The following is an 18,159-nucleotide window of genomic DNA, read 5'->3' as shown; positions in this document are numbered from 1 at the left end:
ATTAAATTGCAAACGAACTCCATTTTCTCTAACCCTTCTGACCTCACCAAAATTTCCGTAGTCCAAATAATTCAAATTTCAATTGAATGAAATTTGGACCAGATTCAGGTCCATAGTCCAAATAACTTTTGCTCTAAACCCTACTGCCCTAGTTAAACCTAGTGCCCTAACTAAAATTTTGCTCTAAACTAATTTTTTGCGCTAACCTAACCAACCTAGTTAACCTAGCTTGTTAACCTAACGAACCTAATGAGCCTAGCTAGTTAACCTAGTTAGTTAACCTAGCTAGTTAACTTAGATAATTAACCTAATTAAACTAGTTAACCTAGCTAGTTCTCTGCCAAAGCCCTAACTAATTTTTGCACTAACCTAGATAATTAACCTAATTAAACTAGTTAACCTAACTAGTTCTCTGTCAAAGCCCTAACTAAATTTTTGCACTAACCTAGATAATTAACCTAATTAAACTAGTAACCTAGCTAGCTAGTTCTTTGGCCAATGTTTGTGCTATGCATAAGAGAGAGAGAGAGAGAGAGAGAGAGAGAGAGAGAGAGAGAGGAGGGGTGGGGGCTTACACAGGATGGCTCCGGTGGTGGCGAGGGAGGCATGGGCGTCTCCATTGACGGCGAGGGAGGCAGTGGTGGCGAAGGAGGCAGGGGTGTCGAGGGTGGCTCCGGTGGCGGTGAGGGCGGCTCCGGTGGCGTTGATGAGGCCGCGCGGCTCCGGTGGCGTCGACGGCGCGTGGCTCTGGTGGCTCCGGGGGCGTCGACGTCAGCAGGAGACGGCGGCGAAGTGGGGCGATGGCGAAGTGGGGCGAGGGATTTGGGGGGGGGACCGCGCGGGGGTTAAGTCAAATGTAGTGGTAGCGCTGGTAGGCAAAAAATGCTACTGCTATAGCTATTTATTTTCCTTTTCTTTTTTTTTCCTTTTCCCTTTCTATAGCGGGGGTCTACAAAACGCGCTGCTGCTATATTATCTATAGCGCCTGTTCTGAACAGACGCCTATGCCTTTCTCCTTTATTTTTCTTTCTCTTTTATTTTTCCTTAAATTTTATTTTTTCCTTTTTCCTTTTTCTATTTCTTTCATTTTCATTTACTTTTCTATTTGTTTTTCATTTTATTTTATTTTCATTAGCAGTAGCACTTTTTCCAGAAAATGCGCTGCTACAATAATCTTAGCGGTAGCGCGGTTTGCCGAAGATCGCTACTGCTATTCGTAGCCTACCGGCTTAGTAGTGGGAATTTTAGTAGTAGCGCTTTCCCCAGAAAAAGCGCTACTGCTACACCCGTATCTGTAGTGCGGTTCACGTGCACGCGCTATGGGTAAGTAGCAGTAGCGCTTTCTTTTAACAGGCGCTAATGGTAAGATTATGTGTATAAGGTTTTTCCTAGTAGTGTCTTCCTCTTCGGCCACCTCCTCTTTGGCCTTCTCTGTTAGGTCACTTGATGATCGAGCACCGAATCATAATTGAGATCCTCAAGGACAAGCGTGTGAAACGGCTTCAAAGACGCCAAGAATTTGGCCGTGTTCATCTCCGCACTATGGCAACAACATCAATAAACTACATCATCCATCGACCGCCAACAATCACCGGAAAATGCATAGGCCGAAAGGAAAAAGAATTTGGTTACCTAGTAGGCATTTCATCAAGCAGTTGTCGGGTGTGTCCCTTGTTGCCAGCTGCGGCGGCTGGACGAGCCGGAGCAGTGGCTGTAGGGGTGGCTGGAGAAGGAGCACGAGCCAACAGACGGGGGCAAGGGGCCGGAGTGGATTTTTACTTCATCATCGACACCGCCTCGGCGAGGACCGACGCGGACGCCGTCGGTTTCCTAGCACGCTTGGCGTCGGCCAGAGCAGCGGGAGGGCGGCAGACCGTCGTCGGAGAGGCAGTGGCCACACCACCGACCTTGCTATCGGCGGTGGCAACCGGTGTGGTGGACCGGATTATCCCCAATCTTTTCTTCGTTGCAAGCGGCGGCGCGTAGGTTGTTTGTGGTGGCGATGCATCGGCTGCGGTGGCCGAAGTTGCAGTCATCGGCTGTGATGGTGGCATGTGGATAGCCGGCGACGGGAAGGATAGCGCCGCGCGGGCTGGAGGTTGGGGGTAGTTTACTCGGCCGGGAGGGGAATGAGTATTTTTAGGCGCCGCGGGCCAAGGTTTTTGCCGAGGAGTAAATTGTTTACTCCTCTAACCGATTTGGGACTCCGGCATGCAGTTTAAATGAGTAAAATCCAAATTTTACTCTATAGATTTTTAGGGGATCGGTTAGAAATGCCCTTACCACACAGTGGTGAATCAAAATTGCTCTTGTCGATGAACGAAGAAATACGCTTTCTTTAGAGCAGAAGCATCACCACTCACTCAGATCAGTTCAACCCTGCAAGCATTTTTCATGTTTTTGTGACAGGCTATCAAAGTTCAGGCTACCATGCTCAAACTGAAGGCAAAGCTACTCTGGGCTTCGTCTCGTGTTGGTACCTGTGTGTTACTCCATCCGTTCTAAAATAAATGATCCAACTTTATACTAACTTTATTATAAAGTTAATACAAAGTTAGGTCATCTATTTTGAAACGGAGGGAGTAATCGATAAGCCTGCTTCATCTTGAGTTGGTGATCTGATGAGCAAGTGTTGGCCAAATGTGCATAAATGTGGCATCAGCAGCAACATATTGTGATGAACTCTGAAGAACAAGAGCCACATCTGGCCGGTGGTCCTATAGCAGCAAGCCACTAGCAGCTAGCCCGTTTGGACGCTTTACGGACATAGGACATCTTCGAAGTTGACATGCAAACTAAACACCGTATCCATCCGCAAACAGTGGGATCAGTACATGGACACGGTACAGGAGCCAGCCATCCAATCCTATCTGCATACATTTGAAATCGTCTTCAAATAAACCGGACAAATTAAATGCAAACCGAATGATTTCCATTCAAACCGGACGAAAACATTTACATTTCGGGCATATTTTAACTAACTATACCGTGGTGTGGTAAAAATAGTCTACGGCCGGCTTCGGTGGATCGCCACTCCCACGACATGTCTTCCCTATGTCTGGCAGGCAACTCATCGGACTGTCGGATGCCCTGGAGGGATATGCTTCAGCGAAAGGGGAAGAATAGCCTCCCTCTGCTTCCGTGAAGCACGAATCAGGAATGGTTTTTTTGCGGGGAAAGACGGTTGCCGTTGTCTATGCCCTAGCTCACCGGGCAACACACCGGTTATGTAACCCGACGATGTGGTGGCAGTGGCCTTCGTGGGACCCAAGTGGTGGCGACCTCTCATGATCTGCTTTTCCTCGCTGTCCATGCCGGCCTTCGCCGACATGGCCTATTTCCTCACCTGCCTGACGCGTTGCCGCCGTTGCTCACAATGGATTTGCAAAGAGACGACGTTGTCTAGCCCGGACGAGCGACGAGGGGGTGGCGATGGCGAGTGGTGCCGAATCCGGAGGGTTTGCCAGCAAGCCAACCTGTATCAGGCTGGCTCGCCGGGCAACCTAGGCAGATGCAATGCCAGATAACTCCTTCCGTTCGCCAGAGGCAATGGCGGGTGTTGTACAAGAAGGAGGTGGGAGAGAGAGCAGAGGTGAGGTGTGGTTCTTGCCCAGTGCCTGGACACGTTTATATAGCGGGCGGGTGCGAGGAGCCAGCCGGAGAGGTGTTTAATGCTCCCCGGCACAGGAACGGACGTGTGGCGCTCGGGTGCCGGAGTATGATCCTCGACACACGCGCCGATTTAATGGAGGTAGGCGGGAAGACTTATGTCGTTTCAATGCGGAGAGAAGACGTGTGCAGCGGGCGAACACCGGGCGGCGCTCTCAGCCGGCGAGCCGTTTCAATGCCAGCTCAAGTGAATTGTCGCGTCCGCTCTAGGCCGGCATGAATGCGGGCAGTTGGCTTTGGGCGGGAAAGCACGCGGACGCGGGAAAGGAGTTTTTAGTGGCCCATATTAGTAGACGCGAGCGCAACAGTGGTCCAGATGCTCGCAACCCCACACCACCCCAAGTTTGTCTCCGGTTTGTGGGAAAAAACACGTTCTGACCGGCCTGCAGACCAATAAAGGTCTGCGTTGAATGGTAAAATACATCTGCACTGCGCAATTCGAACAATGCGGGTGGTTTGACGGTCGGTGTTGAAGATGCCTTTAGACGTCTCCTTCCTAGCAGCGGCCATTCCGCCAGCTACTGTGGCCAGGAGGTGTCGCTGCAGCCATGGCGAAGCTGAGCGCCTGAGCCAGATCCCGGCGATATGATGATAACACGCACGCCTTCTTTCCACCTCAGCCTCAGGATGCTACCGAGCACACATTGTAAATGGATTGGACTGGACATTACAAACATGGGACACTAGGAAAAGAAGGAGGTGATCTTCCTTTTGGTTCCCTTCCCTGTCGTCCCGATTCTGATGTGATGCCTGCTGTCCCTGTGCCTGTGTTTTGCTGGTTGTGGATGTAGTGCGTGAACAGATGTCATGTACTCCTTCGGTTCCAAAACAAAATAATCGAAGTTCCACTATTGTTCTACGTTAAAATGGATCTAATGAACCATTCGGCATGAGTGCTGAGCTATATCAAACACAAAAAGTGCATGTGATGAAAAGCAACTTTGGTGTTATAAATGTTGATATATTTTTAAATAGACTCGGTCAAACATAATGAAATCTCACTTAAGACAAGCCTAAAACTTAAAAATAATAATTGGGAATACGAAGCACCCAAGTCTCGAAGATGCCTCCGAGTTACTCTATGCTCATTTTAGGGGGATGTCCGACAAAATCGAAGTGGATGTCCAGCCTTTGTCCTTTTAGGGGGATGCCCCATCAAAATTCGAAGGTGGTGGGATTGTGGGACTGAAATTCGATACATGGCTGCTATATATCACCCACTGTGAGCAGTATGTAGTGAAACACAGTGAGCGCACACATGGGCTGCCAATTAGAAAGGCATTAAGTTGTTTTAGGCAGAACTTTCCATCCGATCTGGAGAAGGTTCTGGAACCTTCCATCCGGTTAATTACTTTGCTTATCTGGAAGCGACTTTCTGGTGGACGCCGGCTCGTGTGGACTGTATCCTAGCCATAGAACGATTCCTCGAGATGCTCAAACATCACTTCCCTGTCCCCCGTACTAGTTTCCTAGAAGCAGGGTGTAGGTGGCATAGGCGTACAAGCTTGGCACAAGTGTATCCTCGCGTGGATCTGTACGTGCACATGCGCAGGGAAGAAGGAGTTGGTGACCTGCCGATGTACTGCTAGCTTGATGGGGTGGTGTGGGCCACAATGCAGAAACTTTTTGCCTGACGTGACAAAAGGAGACCCTGCTAATGTTTCATCATGCACAGTGCGCATCTCTCGCGTCTAGTGGATCTAAAAAGAAATTAGTCAGGGTCACTAATCAAATCTACTTGATTAGTTTAATGTGCCGGATAAAAAACAGATTGACAAAATCTAAAAACAGTATCGTGGACGGTGCATTTGATCCTTTTTTCAAATGATTCAAAAATCATATTTGTCAAGTTTCAAAAAAACAACTTTGAAAACTTATACATATTCACGATGGAACCTGTGAAAATTTGTTCAAAAAATATTATGACTTGCAAGCTGTACAAAAAAAAATCTTGGTCCAACAACAAAAAAATTGACCCACTTTTATTGACATATTTGTTTTTATTTGTTTACGTCCCACATGAAAGTACATTGTTATTAAATTATGTTGAATGTGTTGTATATGCATTTGTGTATGTACAAAAAAATTTGATTTCTTTTTTTTGCGCTGTGGAAATATTGTTTTTCTCAAAAGTCCACCAAAAGACATTTTTACCTTCTTACAGACTAGGCTCAAAGATGGTTTGTTGCAAAAGAACAAAATTTGGTAATACAAAAAATTATACAACGGGTGGCACAATAATACATTAATCTTTTATTTTCGGGAGAGTAATACATTAACCTAACAAACTGTGCGAGACCAATTCTTGTTCAGAGCCCCAACTGTGCAGAAACTTCTAACGGTCATATAAAAACAGTTTAATCCTAGTTTAGGTAAATGGCCCTGACAAGCAGATGGTACTAACAGACAATATAGTAGTATTATTTTATGGATAAAATCGAAGAACACCTATAAGTCTACCTAATGAAATTATAAGGTGACAGTATAGAGTTTAAGATAATTTGTGACCAGAAAAATATTTGATAATATTGAGAGTTATAAAAATATCTGGACGAGCGTCACAATAATAAATTACTTTAAAGCAGTCTGTACGAGATTAATAGGTGTTTAGTGGACTTAATAGACTGTTAATATCATACTCTCTGTGCATTACACTGACTAACAAATTGGTCTTATTGGCGGATTATTATTCTATGTGCTCTCGTGAGGGGTCAATTGGGCACAAGGTCACGTCACATCGAACTGTTCTTGGTGGCAGAGGGTAAATTGAAATGGTGCCGTACTCATCACGTGTGTTCCAGCAGCTAGATTCTTTGTCAATAAAGCTAGCTACCTATAGCTGCCGGGATACAGGCTTTGACGAGGCTGTTGGGGGGACAGAACTCGTAAATACCGGGAGGGATCTGATCAGTTAGCATAACGGATGGGCAGGATATGGTCCGCAGAGTGCTCGTCCACCGTAAGGCATTTTCGTATCTTTCCCCCTCTTTTTGAGGTTTTCCTTTGGGGTCCTTTTCTTTTTCTTTTTTCTTTTTACCTCCTTTCTGTGTTTTCCCTTTTACTTTCCCTTCTCCCTTTTTATTTTAAATCTGTGAACTTTTCATGAAATCCGCAAACATTTTTCAAATTTGTAAAAATTCTTGAATTCTTCAACATTTTTTCAATTGGACATATTTTAAAATTCATGACTTCTTTGAATTCACAAACATTTTTTCAAATAAATGAACATTTTATGAACTCACGATTATTTTTAAATTCATGAACATTTCGAAAGTTGTGAACCCTTTTCCAAGTTGATGATCATTTCTTTAATACCTGAACATTTTTCAATTTCGTGATTTTTTCAAACTCATGAACATTTCTAAATTTCATGAACATTCCTTCAATACAAACATTTTAAATACTTTATAAAATTTATGTGAAAAGTTAAACATGCGTTAGGATACATAAAGAAAAAAAATCAACGCCATAGGTTGATGAACCGTTTGCGAGCATCAAACGTGGGCTGGCCCAACTCAAGGTCAAGCGACTAAGGTGTGTAGGCGATGCCAGGTTAGCGCTCGGTAGAAGTGACACCTAGCATCGCCCGATTCGGTAAGATATTTCTCAAAGGAAGCTCATTTAGGGTTAGATACCAAGCTTCAATCCAGCTGCAAGCACGTTTCAACAATTAGAAGGGCTCCATTTTGGAATCAATATTGTATGACTCTGATGTGATCTCAATTAATATTGTTCAATCTACTACTTTTAACAATCAGACATTAAAAAAGACGACCACTCACTAATATATCAATCTTTTGATAATTAATCTTGAGAGAACCCTAGAATTATTGTGCGGTCTAGGACAAAACATTTAAAAATAGAGAACTAACTCAACTAAAAAAATCTAGAGCAGATTGAGCTATTGTGTAACAAACAATATCTACCACATGTAGCCTTATATTATGGTTGGTGTCAATATCATCATTGTATCGTATATGTAACTGAAGTCAATGGACACAAGTTCCCAACTGTAAAGGTTCATGAAAATTAGTTCACGATCATGTGGAACACCTTTAGAAATTTTTAAAAATCATGTACACATTGAAGCGCATGTACAACGAATTGTAACTACAATTTCAATAGGACACACTTTGGATAATTGTTAAGTATGTTTGGCAGTGAAGATTGATCGAAGAACTTTATCATGCGAAAACTATATGTGAACAACACTTTCTCACTGCCAAGTGCATACATTACATACATAATGCAAATAGTGCCACTATTCTACTTCTAGGTCTAGTATCCAATAGTTTAAGAGGGCTGCCTAAGTTGAAGCCAACAACAGATCATGTTCAACTGGTCACCAAATCGAGAAAAGTTATGAGACAAAAGATATTTCATGTATGTTTTGACAATTACTTTATACCTGCACATGTTTGTTGTTTCGATGTATTAGTGAATGCACGAATTTTTTTGTGTTATCTTCCGTAAATTCAAACACACTTGCAGATTAATAAGGTGCACAATTAGGTCAGAAAAATATGAGAAGATAACACATCAAAATTTTACAAGTTTAAAGGGCATAACAATGTGCTTCTTCATTGCATCATTTATGGTGGCTAGGTTAGTTTGTAACTCAGCTTTCTATCAAAATCTTGGGCATCTCAATTACAAATTGGAAGTTATAGAGAAGTAAAAGCTCTTTGTTCTAGGTTTTTCTCTCTCCCGATCCTTTGATCTAGGTTTTTCTCTCTCCCGCCAGTCATCTTGATCGGTGTTTTTTTGGTTTTCCGATCTGAAATTGGTTTGCATTACCTGCCGCTGCCATTGACCCTCACGCGGCTCTACTCCGACACGGTCGACACCACCACCTCTTCTTCGATACGGTAGCCTCACGCGTCGTGACGACCCATACCAGTTGTCCTCCGCGCGTCTACCGGCCCATCGCTCTGGGCAAGCCGTCACCGCCCTGCTCTGATCGGGACTTCTCCATCACCTCCTGCCTCCTCCGCGTACATATGGCCTTATCACGCACAACGTTGTGGTGGCTGCTCAAGCCTGGCCGCTCGGGCGTTGGTGTTGCGTTGTCCGTTGGGGCGCCGGCACTATATGCGCTCGTCCGCGCGTCATTCCCAGCCGGCCGTTGCCGCCTTGTTCTGCTCAGAATCTTCCACCACCCCGCTTCCACCCTCCGCGACTTTGATCTCGTCACCGAGCAGTGTCCCCGACCTCACGCGCGATCAAACTCATCGCATGCCCGCCCCGCGATCCGCTCCATACGCGATGTGCGACCGACCTGATCAGTAGGTTACACGCGCCTCCACAGGTCCTGTGAAGATCATCCCTGAGTACAAAGCACCCCTCAACCGATCGAGCAATGGGTTGCTGCTGCGCCACCCTATGGTTCTCCCGTAGCTGCACCTACCCGCGCGCTATCGCTACATCGCTCCTTCGGGCTGTAGCGCTGTGGCACGCAGTCCACGCCGCCACCTCGAGGCCATCCCTATGGCTAAACCGATACGTGCATTGCTGTAGTGTTGCACGCGGTATCCACCACCACCCGTGGTCTTCCTCGCCGTCACCCGACATGCGTGCTCCCGCTGCGTCACCCCTTCGGGTTGTAGCGCTGCGGCACATGGTCCATTACGTCGTCCCTGCGCGTGGATGCCTATGTGGTATGCGCCGCACTGCCTCGCTAGGCGTGGGAATGCCACCATGCGCACACAGTCTTCTTCACGCTGTTGGGTTCTTCCTCGCCTACTTTGAGCACTACCACCATGCTTCTATAGGAGACCGACATGGCTTCCTTCATGGGCTACCTCTGGTTCCACCGACCACATCGCCGACCACATCTTGGTCTTCATCCAACACAAGCTCATCGCCAGCGTCACCGTCATCTTTCCCGACCATTTCATCTACCCTGGCAATTGCGGGCAACATCAGCACATTTCTACCCCCACGCTGATTTGCGCCGCAACCATCGTCGAGTCCTCCTCTGTTGGTTTCTCCAACATGGCGTACCACTCGTGCAGGTCCCCGTCGACGCATGTCGGTGTTGGCACCACTGACGCGTGCCTTCGTCCATGAGGTGTCCCCGGGCTTGGCAAACCTGGTGCGGCACCTCATCAACACCGGCTTCTTCCCGTATACGCATGCCCAGTGCTGGCAACAGCGACGCGTGCCTTCGTCCACGACGTGTCCTCAGGCTTGGCAAACACAGCGCTATGCCTCGTCAACACCTTCTTCTTTGTGGCGCACCACTGCGCCCCTAACTACATGGCGCTCCCTTGCGCCCACGGCTCCTGATCAACCATCTCGACACTGGCCACCCCCAACTCGACATCGACCACGGCGTCCCTCGCACGTCTATATCGACATCGGCTACACCGCTTCGCCCTCTCAGATACCTCGACATCAGCACAATGGACCACTGCCTTGCTTGAGCAACCTCGTCAGTTTTCACTCCAGCCACAACTTTTGCGATGCATCGTCAGTTCTGACTGTGGGGGGAGGGGGATGTCTATCGGCTTACAACCTTCTTATTCTTCTCTAGTCTCACCGTATGCGTCGCTACAATTATGACTGCGAGGGATTGTGAGTATCATGATTATTTAGGAAACATACGATAGCGTAGAATTTATTGTAGCACGTCTTGTGCTCCAAGAAGGTCATGCACATCTGTATATATGCCGATGAGGCTTAAGCAATACATCAATTCCACCAATCTCCTCTGTATCCCTCTTACACTATATTCATCCACCTTGATTTTTATGAAGACACTGAATAATGCATGCTTTGTTTTTCCTTTCCAATTTCTATAAAATGCACATTCATGGCCTGGACATGTTATTTATTTATTTCAATGCACATAAGGAAAAAATGTCATGATCTTCAGGTGGTGCACATTCATTGACTGATACGCACGATGGTGTGCCATGCACTTCATAAGAGGACTATATATAAATCTCAAAACACTTCAAGCATAATCATTAGTTCAAGCTTCTTATTCGGGAAGGTTTCTAAGAATCGGAATATGCCTCTAGGCCCGCCAGGAAGAGGAAGAAAGATATACTCTAAGAGCAGTAGACATGGGAACATGGAGGAATCATGAGCTATCCATCCATACCTCTAGAACTGGACGTGGATTTTTCTCACTGCTTCCTGGGCCCTCCCATTCCCGTCGTTTTTAGGCGCTCCGTCCTCTCCCACTCAGTTTACTACTCACAATCTCGTAGTGATCGTTTGTTACGTGATGTGGCTGCGAGAGTGAGTTAGGAAAATACTCCCTCCGTTCCTAAATACTTGTCTTTCTAGGCATTTTAAATGAATATCACATACGGATGTATGTAGACATATTTTAGAGTGTAGATTCACTCATTTTACTCCGTATGTAGTCACTTGTTGAAATGCCTAGAAAGACAAGTATTTAGGAACGGAGGGAGTAAAAAGGAGGGTATTTAAGAGTAGTGGGTGTCATACCATGGAGGATAGCTCGACTCTTCTTCCCTCTATACTCAGGGTATCAAGATTTGTGTTGGTGTTTTCCCAATGTATCTCTTTCCTATTGTTCTTAAGTGCTCCTTCCTCTTCCTTTCAGCTTGCATAACTATATTAGAAAATGTTATGCACATATAGATGATGGGGAAGTAAAGGCTACACTACTAGGAAAAGGCCTACTAGTGGCGCACTACTGATGCGCCACTAGTACCACGCCACTAGTATTAAATACTAATGACGCACCACAGGTATGCCATTAGTATACCAGATACTAATGGCGCACCATGTGGTGCGCCATTAGTATACCATTCGGTGCTTCACTGGTATTCCCTCCAGATGCGCCACTAATAACCTTATAGGTGCGCCACTAGTAATAAAGGAAGGTGCGCCACTAATAAGGGCTTAAATGCGCCACTAGTAATGTATTTGGATAACAAAAAAAATCTAAATTTACAGAAAACAACCTATAAGGAAAAATAATTTAAAAACAAAAAATGAAATAGAATCATAATTTTTATTATAGTAAGAATATTACAATGTCTTTACAAGTTTCCAATAAAAGGAAAATTGCAAGGAAATAAAAGAAAATCCTAAAACTAATCTTCTAGTAATCTTTTCTTCTTTTTCTTCACTTTATCCCTGCAAAATGTAACAAAATAAACAAAAAGACAAACAAACTATTTATAACATGTCAATGCTGTCATTTTTTATGCAGAACTAGATATGAGCATATATTTCCAGAATTACATGGTGTGAATATTGTATGAGTAAGATTATAATGGAAATGAATTTTGATAGGAGCCCACTTTCGACGAGTATTTATCTGACAGAGCTGAATAATAAGGGCATTTACCTTTTGATAATACTAGATGACACGTTGCGCCAATGGCGCAAGGGGCGAGAGTAAGGCATCTATTGTGAGAGTGAACATAAATATATTTAGGGGTAGATTGGTACACAGAATATTTACAATCCTATTAGAAAGAAAGGAATAAGCATTGGTGGAATGTGTACAGGATCCATTGGGAAATCCTTGTAAGTTCTGGAGATATGATCACAGGGAATGTTTGATGGAAACATTTATGTGAAGCATGCATAATAGAAACAGATAACATCATTCGAAACTTAAATAATAAACTGCATGAGTAGCCCATAATTATACAGGTCCAGTGTCGTCTAATTCTTGTACAACAAAACATTTGCTGAGCAACCAAAACAAATAAGACATGGTAGCAATAATATGGAGAGGCATCATTGACACTTGAGTCATAGACAGAGGGCAAAACTCCTTCAACACGGGCACATATGCTCGCATTTGAGCAACATCAGTCCTGTCTACGCACCCTGGATGTTGGGGATGATAAAGTAGTTAGACGTTTACATTCGAAGGCACATCAACAGGCGATATCGAAGTATGCAATATCAGATAATAAAAAAAGGTCACTCAAAGACATTGGTTATATATGTACGGAACAGTAGATAAGGAAACCAACGCCAAGTTAGTACGCTATATTTTGATGTTTTTTGCCGATGCTTTACGTTGTGAAAGAAATGCACTAATAATTGTCTAGACGACGTATGGGTGGATGAGGATGATCATTACTGGAAAGTAAGAAACAGGTAATCTTGTGTAAAGAGAGATGTAGATGTTGTAACGAGAGTGCTAATGACAAGCAGGGTATGCTCAATTCTAAAAGAAAGTGCATATATTAGTCTATGGGCAAAAGGGCTGCAGCAAACCAGGTACTCATAGAAAGTTAGTATGCATTGAGATAAGGCATAATCAGTAACTGGTTGTTCAATCCGTAACTACTTGCTGATACAGAAAAGTATCACCAAGCAGACAGGTTAAGGGACATGTTAGTCTATGGGCAAAAGGCTCATATACCAAACCGAAATAGAAGATCTGAGATCAAATACTTGATGTGTAAAATTTTGCTAACGAACCAAAGAAAATCTGATTCATCTCTTTATTTATTACTGTAAAACAAAGCAACACAGTAGTAGGATGATACAAATCCACACACATGCATGACGGAATGCGCCGTTTGTCTCTGCTCTGCCTCCCTCCTCTCAAACCATCCACCGTGACCTGAACTTGAGAGAGTATAGTCAGCGGTGAAAAAGGTCTGAACTTGAAACAACTAATGTCAGCAAGACCCCAAGGCTTGAAGCTTTGCATATAATAAAAAACCAATTCCCAACTATTTTTGCCCAATCATCCCAAACAAGCACCATGTATTTTAAAGAGAAATTCAGTCCAAGCAGCTTCATTAATCCTTCAGGTGCATAATCAATCACTGTAGTGTTCTAGCCTTAAGAAACTGAAGAAGAAACAATCAAAAACAAAAGTAAAATCATGTGTAGCAGCAGCAAAAGCAAAACTAATCACATTCTGTCATTCTGACCTATCATCTTTTAAATCAAACTACACAAGAATAAAATTATCTAACAGAACATGAACACCATGTATCCTATTCAGAGACATCTTCACTGCATATATATGCTAGATAATAAAAAATCTGAAAGCATCTTAGAGGAAGCCCTCACTAAGAACCTTGGCAGACGTTCATGAAGCTGCGCCTACATTAGCTACATGACCGACAATTACTCAAATCTGTCGTAGTAAACAAATAACACAGTTGAACAACAGATAAATAGGAAGAGACATACATGAATTGCAGTCAGATTTACATGCCTGCTGCTCCTCGACACTGCAACCCTTCCTCGAGGGCCGACACGATTTGGTCTGCTTGTTTTGTTTACTCCGGCTATTCATTGTTGGTGCTGGATTTTTATTGTCTGCATTGCTGCATTAGATGAATATTTGCTACCGTAAATATTTCAAGGGAAAAAGTGATTTGTGAGATTATTTTTTCTATAGGATGTGAGAAGCAATACTTACTCTTGCTTTTGTCTTTTGGGAGGAGCACAGTCCTATTCCTTTTTTTTGCGGGAAACGTTCCTATTCCTTTGAGCTGCATTCCAAAATAATGTACATACGTACTGCTACTGTATGAGTGGATATAGAAGAATAGATAAAAAATCAACAAAAACAATACAGAGAACTAACAAAAATTGCAGGAAAACTAATTATGCCAGCCTTCTTTTAGATAATATAAGATAGTTTAGGGGCTAAACCAACTAATCAATAAAAAGGAGAGCATGTATGTAGTTCATCTAGTTATTATGGAACATGTGCTTTATAAGCATATGAGTGTTGTGATATCTGTCAGATTTTTCGGATTAGAAGGCAGTGTTACATAGCAATGAAGCAAAATTTAATTCAGATTTCAATCAAGGAAACAAAAAATCTGAATTATTAATTCAGATTTGAATTAAGCAAAAAAATACAGAATTAGCCACCAAGGGGAAGTTGGGAAGAGTATGTACCAGGAGTCAAAAATTAGAGGCGTATGCGTATGCAGTGACGTGATGGACGAAGATGGCTACTTGAGCTTCTCCAGATCACAACACCTGAAAAAGTGATGCAAGCAGCAACATGAAATAATTAGAATGCAATGTTAGATATCTAATCAAGGAAAATAAATTCAGATTCGAATTAAGCAAACAAAATTTCAGAATTAGCAATGGAGTGGAACTTGGGAAGAATATGTACCAGTAGGAGGGAAAAATTGAAGGAGTATGCGTACGCAGTGACGGGGCCGACGAAGATGACTACTTCAGCGTCGTCCAGCCTGCTCCACCTGAAATTAGAAATATTTAGAAAACCCAACTCCTTCTAAATATTTACAGGAGTTTCTTCCCAACTCCAATCAGGCTACTTATGGTTATCAATATTCAATAGTCAGAACACATAACTAAGAGTCTAAATACCGAGGTACAAATTCAACAAAAAAAAAAAAAGCACCCACAAAATGGGACATAAAGGAACATAGGCAGAAATCCAGCATCGAAATCTTCATGCTTGATACAAGGAAGATTATCAAACGTATGCAGACACTAAAATGCAAGCAAGATTACCCTTGCAGCAGCCTCTCGGTCAGGTGCGAAGTATCCAGCTCCTCCATTATCCGCGAACGTAGGTAGTGCATAGCAAATGGCAGCGTGGTTGTATCCGAGGTCCTCTGCATCACAGAACTACTGTAGTTTGCTAGCGCTAAGACGATATTGCTATAAGCAGCACATCACAGGGTACCCTGCATCACCCACCAATACATACACAAGAAAAACAAATCTGGTGGTGGTTTGGGTTTGTGTGCTCACTGATTCTTGTTGATCTCGTCGGCGGCGCGCTCCTCCTCGGCGCTGCTCCACCCAGACGAGCTGCTTCTGGTGCGCGTCGTAGAAGCGGTAGGCCGCGTAGCCGGCGCCGGCGACGCCCAGCGAGAGGAGCAACTTCCACCGGTGCCGCGCCCAGAAGCCCTTCCCGGGGGCGGAGCCTAGCTGGAACATGGCGGCCTGGGCGGGGACGGGAGGTGGGAGGCAACGCGGGCGAAACCCTAGCCGCTTGCCCCTGACCTTGGGGTGGGAGAGGAACTTGATGGTTGAGCCCCTGACCTTGGGGTGGGGAGGACCGGGCGGCCGGGCAGGGCGGCCGGGCGAGGGCCTCACCTCGAACGGGACGGTGATGGTGGGGGCGGAAGGGCTCGTCGCCACTGGGGCGAGGGTCGGAGCGGGGGAGGCGGCGGGGGGGGGGGGGGGGGGGGGGCGGCGCAGTACGGGTCGGGGTGGGCGGGTCGGGTGAGAGAGACGGGGAAGATAGAAGAATTTTTAGTGGGGGGAAGGGTTAGCAATGGCGCATGGGGTGACTGGTGCGCCATTACTAGTTAACACTGGTAATGCCGCACTGTGCCACGGTGCGTCATTACTATTTTTGAAAAAAAGAAAAAAAATAATTTTGTTAGTAGTGGCGCACCATGTTTGTGGTGCGCCATTAGTTGGTGCGCCATTAGTATTTTTGGAAAAAAGAAAAAAAAATTTGTTAGTAGTGGCGCACCATAGTTGTGGTGCGTCATTAGTGTCTATCATACTAATGGCGCACCAGCACACGGTGCGCCAATGCTATATAGTAGTAGCGCATCACATGTCTGGTGCGCCATTAGTGTGCATATTGTCTATAGCCATTTTCCTAGTAGTGTTAGTAATTAAGAAAGAGGAAGAAAATGAGTACCTAAGAGCATTGCGCATGGGAACATAGAGGAAAGCCTAGACTAGTGTTTCCCTCAAAAATTGGGTGGCAATATATGTTTCTAAGTTTTCCCAATGCCTCTCACGCCTACCGTTCTTAGGCGCTCCTTCCTCTACCTTTTGACTTGCAAAATAAAACAATTAACCAAGTGTTAACATACAACTTAGTTTCATATTTTGGTATACTACACTTGGTCTCAGCATGCCAAAATGTAGTAGACAACTCCCATTGAATGGGTAATAGTGATAAAACCTGATGTGTAATGATTAAGCTATATTTAACCTAAGAGATAGTAAGCATATACGTGAACAATGATTTTCAATAAAAAATAAATATACATGAACAATGGATATCATATGATTTTGGCAACAAATCATGTCATGTATGGCGAAATCAGCAACGGAAATGGTAGATATAAGCTAAAGAAGGAGTCTCATAGTATGTTCCCTGCCTTCTTTTTCTCCACTGAATCGGATAGCGCGCACACCAAGCATTATCTAATGCGTGCGCGCGTCCAAAGCCAAAATGAGTCACCATCATCATACTTACCACCACCTACGACTCAGTGGGACCAAGAGCTGAGTCGGCGGCAGCCTAGGTGGTGATAGAACATGCATGGCGAGCAAAAATATCCACTTACCTATTTTGGGTAATAGAATTATTATTTCAAAAAAATTCTAGAGATTTCTTTTCTTTGATTTATTCTTATTTCATTGTATCGGGCTTTGCGGGTCTCAGGTACCCATTGAGATGCCCAAATTATAGAGTAGGCTTCTGTCAAGCAAAACAAAATGAATTCCTCTATGACTTTGGCCATTAAGAAAAGCAGTCCACGATGGTATGCCCACAACAGATAGTGTCCCACACTACACTTTCTATATGCTATTTTTTAGTGAAATGACCAGGATGCCTGAGTTTTATGGATGTAAACCAAAGTGAGATGATATATCTACTAAACTTTCTAAATACTAATTTTTAGTGAAATGCGAAGATTTAGAGGTATTTTCCTCTCAGCTTAAAAAAGGGCAGCCCGGTACATGTAGCTCCCGCTTGCGCAGGGTCCGGGTAAGGGTCCGACCACTTTGGGTCTATAGTACGCAGCCTTTCCCTACATTTCTGTAGGAGGCTATTTCCAGGACTTGAACCCGTGACTTCATAGTCACAAGGCAACAGCTTTACCACTGCGCCAAGAACTAGTAGAAAACGGGCCTTTAGTCTCGGTTCCAGAGGGCCTTTAGTCCCGGTTCTAGAACCGGGACTAAAGGGTCGGGACTAAAGCTCAGAACCTTTAGTCCCGGTTTGCTTATGAACCGGGACTAAAGGAGCTCCACGTGGCCGGTTTCTGGAGCTCCACCTTTAGTCCCGGTTGGTGTTACCAGCCTGGACTAAAGAAATTTTTTTAAAGTTTGGTTAAAATTAAAAAAATGTTTTTTTGAATTTTTTACCGATTTTCAAATTTCTGAATTATTTGACAATTTAATCTCTAATCACCCCTCATCACTGCTCAAGTATGTACCACTCATTCCAAATCATCTAACTTCCCGGCTAGTCACCCATCCTCTCACTACCCCAGCCTAAGCACGTTTAACTTCCGAGTTCTATTCTCCCTAGTTTCCAAGTCTACACTTGCTGTTTTCCTATTAACCCTTAGGAGTTGAACTTGAGCATGAAGCACCGTTTGAGTTTAAAACTATTATTCTAAAAAAGAATAATTAATTAGTAACACTAATATTTCTTGAATAACTAGTTTGACCATCATTTGACAGAGTTTGACCAAAAATTCAAAAAAACTTAAATTTGAGGATAACATTTTTTCCTTTCAAAATTTGAGGATTCTAAAAATTGGCAAAACGGCCTTT

At 44.0% G+C, this 18,159-nt stretch overlaps 1 protein-coding gene across 12 annotated transcripts; it reads right to left on the bottom strand.

The window, feature by feature from the left end:
* Positions 1-11,643: 11,643 nt before the first annotated feature.
* LOC109769274 (uncharacterized) lies at positions 11,644-15,600 on the bottom strand. Of its 12 annotated transcripts, none has more exons than XM_040388710.3 (6): positions 15,133-15,384; positions 14,768-14,855; positions 14,054-14,126; positions 13,822-13,950; positions 13,176-13,240; positions 11,644-12,492 (listed from the first exon to the last, which is right to left on the bottom strand). In XM_040388710.3, exons 1-6 carry the CDS (start codon positions 15,240-15,242, stop codon positions 12,484-12,486), a joined length of 474 nt encoding a protein of 157 aa, XP_040244644.2. In that variant the 5' UTR covers positions 15,243-15,384; the 3' UTR covers positions 11,644-12,483. The 12 variants fall into 12 exon arrangements, 5 of the variants coding, with proteins under 5 accessions (XP_040244644.2, XP_040244645.2, XP_073355776.1 ...); XM_040388711.3 differs by having other exon boundaries at positions 13,847-13,950; XR_005756001.2 differs by lacking the exon at positions 11,644-12,492 and adding an exon at positions 14,542-14,625 and having other exon boundaries at positions 13,017-13,240; positions 13,822-13,958; positions 15,376-15,599.
* Positions 15,601-18,159: the final 2,559 nt, after the last annotated feature.

Source organism: Aegilops tauschii, chromosome 5 (genome assembly GCF_002575655.3).
Source record: "Aegilops tauschii subsp. strangulata cultivar AL8/78 chromosome 5, Aet v6.0, whole genome shotgun sequence".
NCBI classification, from domain to species: domain Eukaryota; kingdom Viridiplantae; phylum Streptophyta; class Magnoliopsida; order Poales; family Poaceae; genus Aegilops; species Aegilops tauschii.
The sequence above is the reverse complement of the archived record's forward strand: the minus strand, read 5'-3'. Positions and strand labels throughout refer to the sequence as shown.